The sequence below is a fragment of the Sarcophilus harrisii genome, chromosome 3 (genome assembly GCF_902635505.1).
Source record: "Sarcophilus harrisii chromosome 3, mSarHar1.11, whole genome shotgun sequence".
NCBI classification, from domain to species: domain Eukaryota; kingdom Metazoa; phylum Chordata; class Mammalia; order Dasyuromorphia; family Dasyuridae; genus Sarcophilus; species Sarcophilus harrisii.
In genome coordinates, this window is record NC_045428.1 from 539,657,315 (window position 1) to 539,672,485 (window position 15,171).

The following is a 15,171-nucleotide window of genomic DNA, read 5'->3' on the forward strand; positions in this document are numbered from 1 at the left end:
AACAAGTCGATCAAAAATAGAATAAAATCTCATGATTTCTCTTGGTTTAAAATTTCTGACAAACCCAAGTATTTTGCCTAGTTTCACTTAATACTGTATCTGATGTTGCTGGGGGAAAAACCCTACAAAAACAGATTTAAGTACTTGAGAAGAACATGCACACATGCTCTGAAATTTTCATTGCTTTTACATCCTCTTTATTTTCCAAATTCTTCTCTCATCCTCTACTTAGTAAGCCATCTCTGATTACAAAGAATAAAAATAAAGGGGCAGAAAAACAAACAAAAACAGCACATCAGTCTGGAGGATAATATGATAATATATGTAGTATTCCATGCATATGGTTCCTCACCTCTATAAAGAATGGGAGAGAAAATAGGAACACCCATTTTTAACATAAACCATTGTTAAACTACAGATCAGTTTTAATTCTTTTAAATAGGTCCCGTCAAGAAGGAATTTTTTTGCATTTTTGTTAGTGAAGACCTAAAACACTTTAATGCTCTTCTAATACTTAGAATTTTCATGTCTCATTTAATCTGAAGCAAACTTTTATTATTGCAAAAACATACTTTTAAAAAAATTCTGGGTAAGTGTTCTTTGAGTTAAAACTTGCCCTTTTATGGTCTGTCAATTTTGGGATTACTTAGTTTATTAAAGACTCAATATTTCATTTTTAAAACAGCCCCATTTTAATTTTTCCCTACCCCAACAAGAACTTTTAAGTATGAGGACTTAAGCAACTGATTTTTTGTTTTGTTTTTTGCTTAGGCAATTGCCTTGCCCAGGGTCACACAGCTAGGAAGTGTTAAGTGTCAGAGATCACATTTGAACCCAGGTCCTCCTGACTTCAGGGCTGATGCTTTATTCACTGCACCACCTAGCTGCCATCACTACCCTCCCTCCACCCCCACCCCCGTTTTTTTTTTAAACATTTTTCCTGAATTTGGACAAATAAAATAAACTTGTTTTGATTTGATCATAGAATGAGTATTTAACTTTTCCCCTTAAAATTATTGTAAAAATTTATTTCTATTTGGTGCTGTTCTGGGAACAGTATATTTGTGCATCCTAGTCGAGATAAATTGTAATTTAGAGCAAGATTATCTATTTTAAAAAAAACCATTTTGAATCAGAACTGAAAGGGTTATTAGCTGGACTGGCTCATGGGTACGGTCTTTTGATCAGCAGCTCTCCATAAACTCAATCACCTAAAATCATTTAATTCAAATCAGAGATTTCAATGAAAATTAAATCCTGTGACCTTTTAAAAATAACAGCTTAAATTAGGGTATAAATCAGTTACTAGTGTGCCTTTGTCCTGGTTCTCTTTGGATGTAGTCACATTTACCATTTGTCCATTTGGTCTCTTTATTTGACCTCAGTAAAATAGGATATTTTCTTTAGCAGACGTGAGAGATCCCATAACACTGACAAATCTTCTTTCTTAAGAATTGCTAGTAACCAATGTAAAATTTCTAAGATTTTTGACTCTGAGATATTTTGAAAGAATGCTAGCTTTTTGGTGCTAAAGGTAATTTTTCTCTCCTGCTTAAATATCTGATTTTTAAAAGAGCATTTTATCCAATTTTCCCCTTCCCTTTCTTTCAGGAATACAGTCATGGCCAACAGGGAAAAACTCCAGAAGGAGAACTGAAAATTAGTGCTGTTTTTTCAGTCAGTGGCAGTCCTCTTGGTAAGAAGCACATGTTTGTAAATTATCCACTTACATATTCTGACCTGTATCTGGAGATATGTTTCCTGATATTTTTGTATTAGTGATGTGGGCAGTAATGTCTAATCTTTGTAAAACCATTAAATACAGACTCCATATTTTACATTAGAGTTCAAGACTGAGAAGATTGGAGCTGAAAGAAAAATAGAATATATGTACTTAATATTCATGGTAAATACCAAAACCTTTTCCTCCCCTTCCTGTTTTGTTTTTTATAGCTCCACAGTTGACAACAGGCTTTCAGCCTTCTCTGGCATCTTCTGGCATGAACAAAATGCTTCCCTCAGTTCCATCCCCAGCTGTTCGAGTTTCCTGTTCTGGTTGTAAAAAAATCCTTCAGAAAGGGCAAACGGCCTATCAGAGAAAAGGGTCTACTCAGCTCTTCTGCTCCACACTGTGCCTCACTGGATACACCGTTCCATCTGCCCGCCTACCAGCCCCCACCAAGAAAACCTGTTCCAGCTGCTCAAAGTATAGCTGAGATCTCCATTCTGTCTATTGTTTATGCATATTCTCTTCATCAACGTTTCAGGGTTCATCTTTCCACTTTCCATCTTCCATTGGAAGAAATAGCCAATCAGTCCAATAGAAGCATGCTGTGCCTTTTACTTTCCTTAACAGATTTATTACTTGGTCATAAATAGTTTCTTTGCTAATTAAGAATTTTACAGGTGTGTTTTTTCAAGTTCTAAGGAGCGTAATTTTCCCTCTACTTTAAATAGTATAATTTTGTAATAGCTAAAATCACCTGTATCCTTTTTATTTTATGCAATCTTTAAGGAAACACCCACTAATTAGGAAATTGTAATGTTTTAACTTAAAAACTAAGTAACTATTTCTGATACTGAATTCATTTTAATAATGATAGATCAAGTAGAGGCAGGTAACAAAATAATGGTAGTTGAAGGTATAAATGCCTTCAACAGAACTCACAATGCTTATAAATATATTTGTTCATCTTTACAACATTCTGATATAATTGAATTCAACTGGATAGGATTTGTGAGAAAGGAGGACTGGATTTGCATTTGGGGCCAAGGTTTGAAACCCAGCTCTGCTGCTTCATGCCTTTGTGACATTGGACAGCTTGTCTGACTTGTCTAGGTTTCAATGTCCTCATCTCCAAAATGGAGGAGACCAAACTAATTGACATAAGGATCAATCCACTTCTAAGTTCTCTTGGACCTTTCTTAATAAATCAAGAAGTTAGGCTCAGAGAGAAGGGATTTTGTCAATCACTCAATGAACAGGAGTAAAACTTAAGATGATTTTACTTATATCATAAAATGAGATTTAGAATATTAGGACTAATAAAAATAATATGTTAATGTAAATCTGTGACTATAGTATGATATGGTGGTATTCTAAACTAGTAGCGAATTTCTTAAACTAAAGGCTAAAGTAGAAGTATTTGCTTCATGGTCATACTGTGTGTGTGTGTGTGTGTGTGTGTGTGTGTGTGTGTGTGTGTTGATTTATAAGATTTAGTGTTGTAAGGAATCTAATGTCATCTAACCTGACATTCTCTTTATATAGATAAAGGAAACAGGTTTAAAGATAGTTATGTCTTTTGTATAGCTAGTCTAAGAATAAATTTTAGAGTAAGAGAGTTAAGAGAATTATTGTAGTGACATTCTTGTTTGGCCATGTCTGTTTCTGAAGCAATTTACTCTGTAGCATGTTCGCATTTGTCGCAGGAATTATATTCCATAGTTGGGTCTCTTAGGTAGTTATTGCCTTATTTATGGGCACTTTTAAAAAGGTCCCCAAACTGAAAGGAAGAGGAGTGTGAAGACCGTGTATTTTAAAATCAGCCGGAGTCAGGAATTCAGATTAGGGGAAAATCGTCAGTCTTTATTCTCAGTGAAGAAAGATCAGAGGTGGAAGAGAATCGGTGATAGCAATGTGTGCAGCTGAGTCAAGAAGCTAGCTAGACCAGCAGCCACACGTCCATCAGCTACCTGCATAGAACCCAGGCCCAATCTCTCCCAGCCTCTCTTCCTGTCTCTCTCTGCCTCCACCCACTAAAATCGTCATTTCCTATACAACACTTCAGGACTTGCACAGAGAGTGGGCGGGGCCATTCTTTATCCAAGCATGTATATTAATAGAGTATCCCCTGATCCCATTACAGAGGAGCATATACATTTCTCTTGTATTGTTGTTTGACTGCTGTATTAGTTTATTTTTGACCTAGTCATTGAAAGAAACTTTGGAAATAAGTTGCTTCAACTTCTTCTTATAGAAATTGTTTGAGATGCAAAGAAATACAAATGACTTGCTCAAGATCATATATAGGCAGAAAATGACTGAGTAGAAAGAAATAAGAGTATCTTGACTTTTGATCCCATTCTCCAGACTTAACAAATAATAATGAAGATAATTTTCAAAGCTGATTTTGGACGTGTGTACATATTCATTTAAACTAGTTTATTTTCACAAGAAATTTACTCTGAGTTTTTTTTTTTTCATAATTTGTAATCAAATCCCATTTAGTTTTTTCTTTATGTTTTTACTTCTCTTGGGAAGCAGCGCAGTGTTATAAAAAATGTGATTGGTAGAAATAGTATTAGACCTTGGTTTGATGCTCAGGTCTGGAACTTACTTTGGCAAGTAAGTACTGAGACTCAAGTTTTCTAATCTTTAAAATGAGGATGTTATTTATCTAACAAGTTTGATGGAGCCAAGATAATTTCTGTCAAGTTTTCTAATCTTTAAAATGAGGATGTTATTTATCTAACAAGTTTGATGGAGCCAAGATAATTTCTTTACCATAGAATATTATGTTTTATTGTTTTTGTTTGCTTAATCAATCTTTGGATTATTAAAAAGAAGTAATTAAAAAGGAAGTGATAGTCTCATTTTTGTTTGTTAAGCCTAAAGAGGATGTCTTTATTATCCATTTGATAATACAAATTCTTGTAAAGATTTTTGTGGCCTATCATAGTTTTGTCAGGAGTATTATATATAGATTAGATCAGCAGATAGATCACATTTTAGGAAGTATATTTACAGATTGGTATAAATTGTGAGGAATAGTTTGATGAAAACACTAGAAATACAATATGTGAAAGGAACTAAGAATGTTTATTATGGAAAAGTTTGCTTAATCTTAGAGGGTATAACATTATCGTCAATTCATAGATGGAAACTAAGGGAAAAGACAGTTGACAATTTTAAGTTATCTAAAAATGAATAGGATATATTGTGAAAACTCCATTGTAATAATTGTGCAGGCAAATGATGAGCGACCATTTAAGAATAATAATAATACTAATACTTGTCAGTGATGTTAGAGAAGAGGGTCCCTTCTTCAAATAAAATCCTGAACTAGATGGTCTCAAAAGTTCCTTCAAACCCCAAGATCTTATGATTTTAGTTAACTTTTTCTTAAGTATTCATCACTGAAGACAAGTTTTAATGCTAAATTTATTTTATGACATATGGTCCTTGGGGAAGAAAATTATAGCTTAAACTTTTATAGATATTCACAAAGTGTATTGTTTTACCTTTTGTTTGTTCTTTTTTTGACTCATTTAGTCTTCCTTTCATATGTTTTGTCCACATCCCAACGTGTTCAAAAGTTCCCTAATTTCACACTGTGCTTACAATTAGCTGTTAGTCTTTTTTTTTTTTTTTTTTTTTTTTAAACTATTTTATAGCACAGTATAATGTATTTTATCTCCCTCATGACCTGGTATAGTTCTGCTCTCTCTTAAGCTTTCCTTTCTTATTCTGTCATTTGTTGTCTCTTTCCAGTTTTTACGATATGCTTTCCTCCCCTGATCTCTGTGCATACCTGTCATATACTTCTTTCTCCTATTGCCTTTTGCTTTAATTACCATCCATATCATTATCCTATTATTTATTATTTTGGCGTCCCTTTTTTCTAACCTAACTGTTCCCTGATCCTTTTTTCTTTTCTGCCATTATTTCTTTTTCTCAGCTTTATCCTTAGCTCCCTCACCATTTTCATCTTGTTTTTGGTTTTTATCCTCTTTCAGCTGCCTCTTTCTTATTATAATTCTTATGTTCTTTTTGTTCCACTTGACTTCTTTTGTTCTTATTTAACCCACTTCAATATTTCACTACTATTTCTCCTAATCTTTTCTCTCTACTGGCTTCTAGGGTGACTGAAACCATTAGTGCAGGTGAGATACCCTGGTATCCAGCTTTAGAACATTAGAGTTAGAATAGATTAGTATCATTTCCTTGTTTTATAGATGAGGAAACAGATCTGGTGATGTTAATGGTTTTGTTCAAGGTCGCATGCCTTGTTCATTTGCAGAGCTTGTATACTAAGGTTTTATTCTGTATATTTTAAACTATAGGATGGAGTAAGTCTATAAATCTTTTTTAAATATACAAAAACTCCAATTTGAGAATTATGAATAGGGAATAAATGAATTGTTTTTATGAATCATAGGAAAGATAGCATTATTTCTAGTGTTAGAAGAACTTGTTAATTTGGTAGAGTAACAGTTGCGATTTTTTACTTAGATTTTAGGATTTTTTTTTTAAACCTTTATCTTTATTGATATTTGAGGTCTTCAGATTTGCAACATTCATAAGATAGTCTTTTTAAGCAAATATTAAACTGTATAAAATTTTAAAGATAAGCTTTTAAGTCTTTTTATAATAAAGAATTGCTTTTGAGAATCAGTAGCTAAAAAGAAATTTCATCTCTGAATCCTGGAGTAGACAGAAAGTTCATCTCACTCATTTTGAATTGAAATTTTTTATTCTCTTTTTATGTTGGAACCACAGAAAAACTAGGACATAAGCCCTAAAAAGTCTTTGAATGGCCAAAGGAGATATTCTAAATATTAATGTATTTTCTTTATAAAAAATTTTCCCAAGTCCCAATTCAGAGTAGATACTTTTCTAATAAATGATTCTTATAAATTTTTTCCACTTTTTAATGTTTAAAGTTTCTCTCTGCCAAGGGTAGAAAAGGAGATATAGGCACATACTTTATTATAACCCAGCTTAAACTGTGATTGGTGACACCATATAAGGTCTCATAAGTTAATATGGGAGTTGTGAAGTTATGATTTATTATCAGTAAATGTTTGATTTGCATACTTATTTTATATACCTATGTACTCAGGGTCATGTAAACATTTTTCAGGCAAAAAAGGGGTTGTGAGTAGAAAAAAGTTTTAAGAAACCCATCTCCGTAGCAAGTAGAAAATAGCAGCCTGACAATTACTTAACAGACATTTATTAAGTGCCTTTTGTGTGCCAGGCATTAGAATATAGAGAAAGATAAAAACTATAAAGGCTTAAGAGCTCCAAAAAGAGATGCCTAGATCAGTTTAGTATACTAGATTCACTGACTCATAGAAGTTAATTACCTTCAGCTTTCTTTAAGAAAAGAAGGAATAACATCCATATGTGCCAGGACATAGTAGGTGCTTAATAGATAATTGTTGATTGATAGTTATTTTTTCAAAAATTTTGATGCTTGAAGGGATGATGTTTCTGACATCTGAGGAAATACTGTCCAGAATTATTCATTCCCTGAGGAGTCTGATAGCCAAGATTTTATTGTATATTGAGGTTATCACCTATAAGTCATTAATGTTTCTTTTAAATTAAAAATTCCAATATCATTCTAGTAATGCATTTCATTAGTTATTTCACCTCACAAAAAGAAATAAGAATTATGACAAAATAGCAATTCATATTTTTTCTCATTTATTATTTTTTAGAGATATTTTAAACCCAAAGGATGTGATCACTGCCCAGTTTGACAATACGAGTTCTAGCAAAGATTTTTGCAGCCAATCATGTCTATCTACATATGAACTAAAAAGAAAACCTATTGTTACCATACATACTAATAGCATTTCAACCAAGTGCAGCATGTGCCAGAAGAATGCAGTTGTAAGTTATATTTTGAATTTGCTGAAACTCTATTTACAGCGGTCAGAGATTTGAATGGTACTACTTACTGTGGTTTTTCATTCCTAGATTCGACATGAAGTTAATTACCAAAATGTGGTCCATAAACTTTGTAGTGATGCCTGCTTCTCCAAGTTCCGCTCTGCTAACAACCTCACGATGAACTGCTGTGAGAACTGTGGGGGTTACTGTTACAGTGGCTCTGGTCAGTGCCACATGCTCCAGATAGAGGGACAGTCTAAGAAATTCTGTAGTTCGACATGTGTCACAGCATATAAACAGGTATAAGATCATGCTTAATTTAGTGACTTCCATTGAATTATTAAAAAAAGATGTGCTAGTAGAAGAATAAATGACTTCATTACAAAGGAGAAATAGTATTTAAGAGAAACTAAAATATTTGGGGTGATAGGTTTTCTAATATAACTATCTTTTAAAAATTTAGATTTACAAAAAAGAAATCAGGTGATTATTTGCTTTACAAAAGTATTCATCTTAAGATTTTTATTAATAGAAATGAAATACATATCAATTTATGAAAATATGATCAGCATAAATATTTTTCTGAGTTTTTTTTTCTCTTGCATAAAGTGAAGCAGAACTTTGTATAATCCTTTAAAATTGCATACCGATATTTGAGATGTACAAAGGAAACTTTTTTTTGCAATCTCATGAAAGAAAAGTCTTTCAGAAAGTAGGTCTTGATAATATTACATTTTAGGAACATATAGGAAATAATTGTTGAGGCAGTAAGATTAAGTTAAATAACTTCTGAAGGTTCCTTCCACATAAGAATTTATTGATAAATGTTATTTCACAATTTGAAGAATTTGGGATTAAGTTATGGAGAAAAACTTTTATCGACAGCAGTAAATAATGACTGAGAAATACAAAGAGGGAGAACCTACAACCTTGTGAGATAGCCATTTAAGAAATTTTCTCCACATCAAACCTAGTTTTGTCTCTGAGCAATTTGTACTCATTGTTTCTAAGGTTCTGAACTATGAGACCAAGAAAAATAAGTCTAATTATGAAATAATTAAGAAAGCAATCTTGCATTCTCCATTCTTCCTTCTCCCTACTCTTGCTAATTATTCTCATTTCCACAACTGTTTTTCAACTGATCCTCATATTAAAAATCTCAAGGCCCAAAAAAAAAAAATCTCAAGGCCCTTTCCCATCCTAAATATTTTTTCCTGGATGTTTCTTTAGTTTGAAATTCTTAAAATTTGATTTTCCTGAATTGAACATAATTTTTTAAGTATAATCTGGCCTAGGAATTATGTAATCACATTACCTTTTTTGAATGTTCTATATAATACTGTTAACTTATTGATCTTACAGTCTATAAAAACCCATAAATTTTTTTTAGATAAACTACTACTTTTTATCTTGATCTTGTGAAATTGATTATATGAACCATTAACCAATGAAGTGTAAAGCTATACTTTTAAAAAAAAATTATTTTTTGGGGGGGGGGTTATTTAATTTTTTTAAATTATAGCTTTTTATTTACAAGTTATATGCATGGGTAATTTTACAGCATTGACAATTGCCAAACCTTTTGTTCCAATTTTTCCCCTCCTTTCCCCCATCCCCTCCCCCAGATGGCAGGTTGACCAATACATGTTAAATATGTTAAAGTACAAATTAAATACAAAATAAGTATACATATCCAAACAGTTATTTTGTAAAGCTTTACTTTTAACCCTGTTTAATTCAGTCTTTGGATCTTGATCCTGTCATTTAATATATTAGCCATTTCTCCTGATTTGTGTCATTATAAATTTTATAAGAATGCAGTTTATGACTTTGTTCAAGTTATTAATAAAAACATTAAGCAAGCCAGAGCCAAGTAGAATACATAGGAAGAAATCTACTGGAAACTTTGCAAACTGATATGAGTCATTAGTGGGTACTTTTAAGATTTATGTATTGAACTAATTCCAGATCACCTATTATAATGTAATCTCATATAGCTCTGTCTTTTTTGCAAGAATAACATGAGTTATATACTTATTTTGTATTTAATTTATACTTTAATATATTTAACATGTATTGGTCATACTGCCATCTAGGGGAGGGGTGGGGGAAAGGAGGGGAAAAATTGGAACAAAAGATTTGGCAATTGTCAATGCTGTAAAATTACCCATGCATATAACTTGTAAATAAAAAGCTATTAAAAATTAAAAAAAAAAAAAAATAACATGAGAAACTGCCAGATTCTTGTAGCACTGGGTATTTTCTAACTCTCGCATTCCCTTAACAAGGAGAGAACTGAAATTCATCAATGACAATGATAATTGAGATAAGGATCCTCAGAACTCATATATGATCTCTTTTATATCTTTTGAGCTATTCTCTTCTGCATGACAAGTCTTTGACTATTTCCAAACGGTCTCCTTCCTTCTTAAGTCCTTCAGGCTAAACTTGTCAAATTCCCTCACTTTTTCTTTATATGATAGTTTTTCAAGTCCCTTACCATCCTGGTATCTAATTTAAAAAAAAAAAAAAAAACAACTTTATTTTCAAATACATGCAAAGATAGTTTTCATCATTTATCCTTGCAAAACCTTTTGTTCCAAATTTTTCTCCCTTCCTTCTCCCCAACCCTTTGCCCTAGACAGCAAATAATCCAAGATACGTTAATTGTGTGCAATTCTTCTATAAATATTTCCACATTTCTGATATCTTCTTAATGTGCTTTGGTTTGTTCTTATCCCCTTTTAAATTATGGTTCCCAGAATGGAACAGATATTCACCTCCTTTCTTCTAGACACTATACTTGTATTAATGTAATTTAAATTTGCATCAACTTTTTTAGCTGTCTTGCTTTTTTTCAGTTGTCATGTTAAATCATTAAAGTTAAAAACCCATTAGGCTCTATTAGGTTTATTTGCTCTCAGTAGTCATCAGTAGTACATCTTTGTTAGTAAAATATGGCCTTTCTTCCTTTAGCAATTACCTGCTCTTGCCTTTGGAAGAAATACAATTTACATAAAGGTATTTACGCTATCTCAGAAACTAGATTGTGTCAGATCAGTGAGTGCAGTTTTATTTTGGAAATATTCTATGGATGTATTTATATAGTAAAATATAACAGTTCACATTTTTCATACATTGGTGTCTTCTTTATGACATTTCTAAGATTGCATATATACTGCTTTTCTAACTGGACTTACACTCATTAGTAAATGAACTCACTGTTGTGAAACCAACCTTGAAGTATAGAAGATTGCTGTAAGATTTTAATGTGAATTAAAAGCACTTAAAAAAAAAAAGGTAAAATTATACCAACTAAGAAGGATATATTAATAGCATTCAGTGGTTAATTTCCTAGGCACTACCAAGCTATAGTAACATTGAGAAGGGAGCCATATATTATGACTGATTTTCATTTGACTTCATTGATTGTTTAGGTTGAAGGAAATCCATTCTGGCCTACCAGGCATTGTTTACTATTTGCTTCATTATTGTTAATTTCTTTAAAACTGTAATTTTAATATTTATTTCCTGCAATTTGTGTGTTTACTGACATTTGTTAATACCATTTGTGGCATCTGCCAGCTGGGTTTTTATTCTGGTTAGTTTAGTTAAAATACTTTAAAGAAAATTGATGTAATTTTTTTTGAATGTCATGCATATATGTAATGGAAATTTGAAGTTGGTGAATATGGTTTTGTTCTCTTAATAGAAATCGGCAAAAATTACTCTCTGTGCTCTTTGTAAATCATTGAGGTCCTCAGCTGAAATGATTGAAAACACCAATAACTTGGGGAAAACAGAGCTTTTCTGCTCTGTTAACTGCTTATCTGCTTACAGAGTTAAAATGGTTACTTCCTCAGGTAATGTTGGTGCTTTGGGAAATTTACTTTATAGTTTTAATAAATGTTGTGGTATTAGTTTGTTTCTATAATTTGGAAGCAGGTTCAAAATTAGCTATTCTTATGAGCAAAGTTTCATTTCTTTCTATTTTGTTTGTGTATTTTTAAGGAATACCTTACCTAAAGAATTTTAGTTGAGGACACTTCTTGAACATAAAAAATATTTATTCATATCCAGTTTAACTTGGGATTACTTTTTAAATTGTATATTTGATAGTGAGGTAAAGGAAAACTTAAAAGATTGTTCCTTTAATGTTAATTTACATTTACATGTGACTTAATAGATCTTGTTCAGTTTCTATGAGTAAACAGTTTGCAGATTTTATGTTAACATACAATATTTTATTTCCTTTACGTATTTTAGTCCCTTTGTACACTTATTTACATTACTTATTGGTTTTATTCTAACTTACTAAGGAGTGCAAGTCCAGTGTAACAGTTGTAAAACCTCAGCCATCCCTCAGTATCATCTGGCTATGTCTGATGGAAGTATACGCAACTTCTGCAGCTACAGTTGTGTTGTAGCTTTCCAGGTATAGTATGAGGACTTTTCTTTTTTTTACCTTTCCTCTTTTCTGCGTATTATTTGTTATAACTCTGTATTTATTATATTCCCTCTAGTGGAGTTAAGACTGGATAGCATGAACTTCAGAATTCTAGTTCTAGCTCCATTCACCTTCATTTTTAAAAAAAATTCTTTTTCTGCCTTTACATGTCATTTAGAGTCTTTTTCTACACTCGCATACAAAAACTTACATGTATATATTGTTTGAGAGTCACAAATCTTTGCTATAAAGAAACTTATTACTCTTTGATATTGAACATCTTTTTATCTATTTGATCGTTATAATGATATGTGTGTGTGTGTGTATAATATATACATTATCTCTCAATATATTCTATAACTCTCTGAGATAAGCAGGAAAAGATATTCATTTCACATTTGAGAAAATTGAAGCTGAGCAAGTTAGTGATTTGTTTCAAGTCACATGTCTAGTAAATGACAGACTGGATTAAAACCAAGTTTTTTCTCAGTCTAGTATGGTTCTCTTTACACTTCATCATGAAATAAAATAGATTTACATCATTTTTCTCTCCTTTCAGAATTTGTTCAACAAACCAACAGGCATGAACTCTTCAGTGGTGCCCCTGTCTCAGGGTCAAGTCATCGTCAGCATTCCTACAGGGACAACAGTCTCAGCAGGAGGAGGAAGCACCTCTGCTGTTTCCCCCAGCTCTATCAGTAGCTCCGCTGCAGCTGGTCTCCAGCGGCTTGCTGCACAATCCCAGCAGGTCACCTTTGCCCGTACCGTTGTGAAACTCAAATGCCAGCACTGTAATCGACTCTTTGCCACAAAACCAGAACTTCTTGATTACAAGGTAAAGCAAGAATTCTTTAAAAATAGATCTAATTGAATATAAAAGTACTTGGACTTTTTGTCTTTTACAACTATTCTATTTAACAATAAAAGATATACAAGGCATTTGTTGGATTGACAAAAAGAGGACTGTTTTTCATTACAGAGTAAAATGTTTCAGTTTTGTGGCAAGACTTGCTGTGATGAATATAAGAAGATAAATAGTGTAATGGCAATGTGTGAATACTGTAAAATTGAGAAAATTATAAAGGAGACTGTACGATTCTCAGGCATCGATAAGCCATTCTGCAGTGAAGGTACAAAAAAATTTACATTCATCTACAGGATATAATGAAAAAGATCTGAAGATATTGTATTAAGGGTTAATTTCCTTGATAGTGTTTTTATTTTATTTTGTCAAGTCAGTAAGCATTTTATTAACTTGAATTCTATTTTGTGGGAGATTTAAATAAGCTCTCATCCAGTAAATTTGTAACTTTTTAATGCTTGTCTTCTCTGTGAGTGGGGAAGGGGAAGTACACTGAGAATTTGGAACTCATAATTCCAAATTCTCATTTTGGAACTCATAATTTTAAAAAATGAATATTAAAATTTTCTGTGTAATTAGAAAAAATATTTTTTAAAAAGGAAAACTAATTAGGAAATATTTTTCTCAAAATAAAAATATTGTGGCTTTTCTAATGCTTTGTGTTACACTTATCACTTAATAATTTTTTATATCTGTCATTGCACATTACATAATCCTTTAATTGAAAAATCTTCAAAATGTAACATGGCTATTGTAGAGGCAGTATTGCATGTGAATAAGGAACTGGCTCTTTTTTTTTTTTTTTTTTTTAATTTTTATTTATTTTGTAGTTATATTTAAGTACATGTTGGTTCTTTTTTTTTTTTTTTTTTTTGGTTAGTTTTCTTTTTTTTTTTTAATTTAATAGCCTTTTATTTATAGGATATATACATGGGTAACTTAATAGGATTAACAATTGCCAAACCTCTTGTTCCAATTTTTCACCTCTTACCCCCCACCCCCACCCCCTCCCCTAGATGGCAGGATGACCAGTAGATGTTAAATATATTAAAATATAACTTAGATACACAATAAGTATACATGACCAAAACATTATTTTGCTGTACAAAAAGAATCAGACTCTGAATTATTGTACAATTAGCTTGTGAAGGAAATCAAAAATGCATGTGTGCATAAATATAGGGATTGGGAATTCAATGTAATGGTTTTTAGTCATCTCCCAGAGTTCTTTTTCTGGGCATAGCTGGTTCAGTTCATTACTGCTCCATTAGAAATGATTTGGTTGATCTAGATGCTGAGGATGACTGATCCATCAGAACTGGTCATCATCTAGTATTGTTGTTGAAGTATATAATGATCTCCTGGTCCTGCTCATTTCACTCAGCATCAGTTCGTGTAAGTCTCTCCAGGCCTTTCTGAAATCATCCTTAAGCCAGTAAAACTTTAAGTCCCACCTCTGATGCATGCTAAGTGTGTGATTCTGAGCAAGTCACTTAACCTTACCTAAATAATTTTCTTAGAAGTTCAGAGAAGTTACTGATTAACATTGGTGGGAGAAAGTTTTGTCACCCTTGAATTTCCTATACCATTGAAATTACAGGTCCAAATCGCTATCCCTCTATCTTCTTTTAGTGGTTTTTAATGTCTTGTTTAAAGACATTGTTTAAAAATCACAAAAAGACAAAATAGTGTCTATTTTGATAATATGTAAAATGCAAAATGTACTTTACCTTAGTGGTATATAATGAGGGTGATTGTAGTTACCAACAAGCAAGTGTCCAGCCATCAACTTAGAGAAGTAAACATATTCAGATTGACTCCTGCTGTAAATGCTTAAGTTTGACCTTTTTTTTTTTCTTGCTATGTTTTTGGTTTTTTAGGTTGCAAATTGCTATATAAACATGACTTGGCAAAACGCTGGGGAAGCCACTGTAAAATGTGCAGTTACTGTTTACAAACATCTCCCAAATTGGTACAGAATCATTTTGGGGGGAAGATGGAAGAGTTCTGCTGTGAGGAGTGCATGTCCAAGTTTACAGTTTTGTTTTATCAGGTAAGGAATATTTATGTTCTTTCATTTGGGAGTTAGAACATAGCTTTTTCCCCCCCTTCTTTTTAATTTTTTGTTTAACAGGATGAAGCATTTGGTGATTTAAAAAATTAATTGAAATGGATTTTCATCTTCTATCAGAAACTGGGTTTTGCTGTGTATGAAAAATTTGAGGTTATTTAATGTTC

General features: G+C 32.1%; 1 protein-coding gene across 12 annotated transcripts in view; it reads left to right on the forward strand.

Annotated features, from left to right (window-relative positions):
* The window catches only part of ZMYM4 (zinc finger MYM-type containing 4), a 125,855-nt gene that overhangs the window by 73,872 nt on the left and 36,812 nt on the right, over positions 1-15,171 (forward strand). For all 12 annotated transcript variants that reach the window (XM_031962113.1, XM_031962108.1, XM_031962115.1 and 9 more), the window contains 9 exons: positions 1,612-1,696; positions 1,954-2,206; positions 7,450-7,624; positions 7,712-7,924; positions 11,337-11,487; positions 11,944-12,059; positions 12,631-12,906; positions 13,051-13,201; positions 14,814-14,986. In XM_031962113.1, the coding sequence (XP_031817973.1) occupies positions 1,612-1,696; positions 1,954-2,206; positions 7,450-7,624; positions 7,712-7,924; positions 11,337-11,487; positions 11,944-12,059; positions 12,631-12,906; positions 13,051-13,201; positions 14,814-14,986 (1,593 nt within the window). The remainder of the gene's footprint in view (positions 1-1,611; positions 1,697-1,953; positions 2,207-7,449; positions 7,625-7,711; positions 7,925-11,336; positions 11,488-11,943; positions 12,060-12,630; positions 12,907-13,050; positions 13,202-14,813; positions 14,987-15,171) is intronic.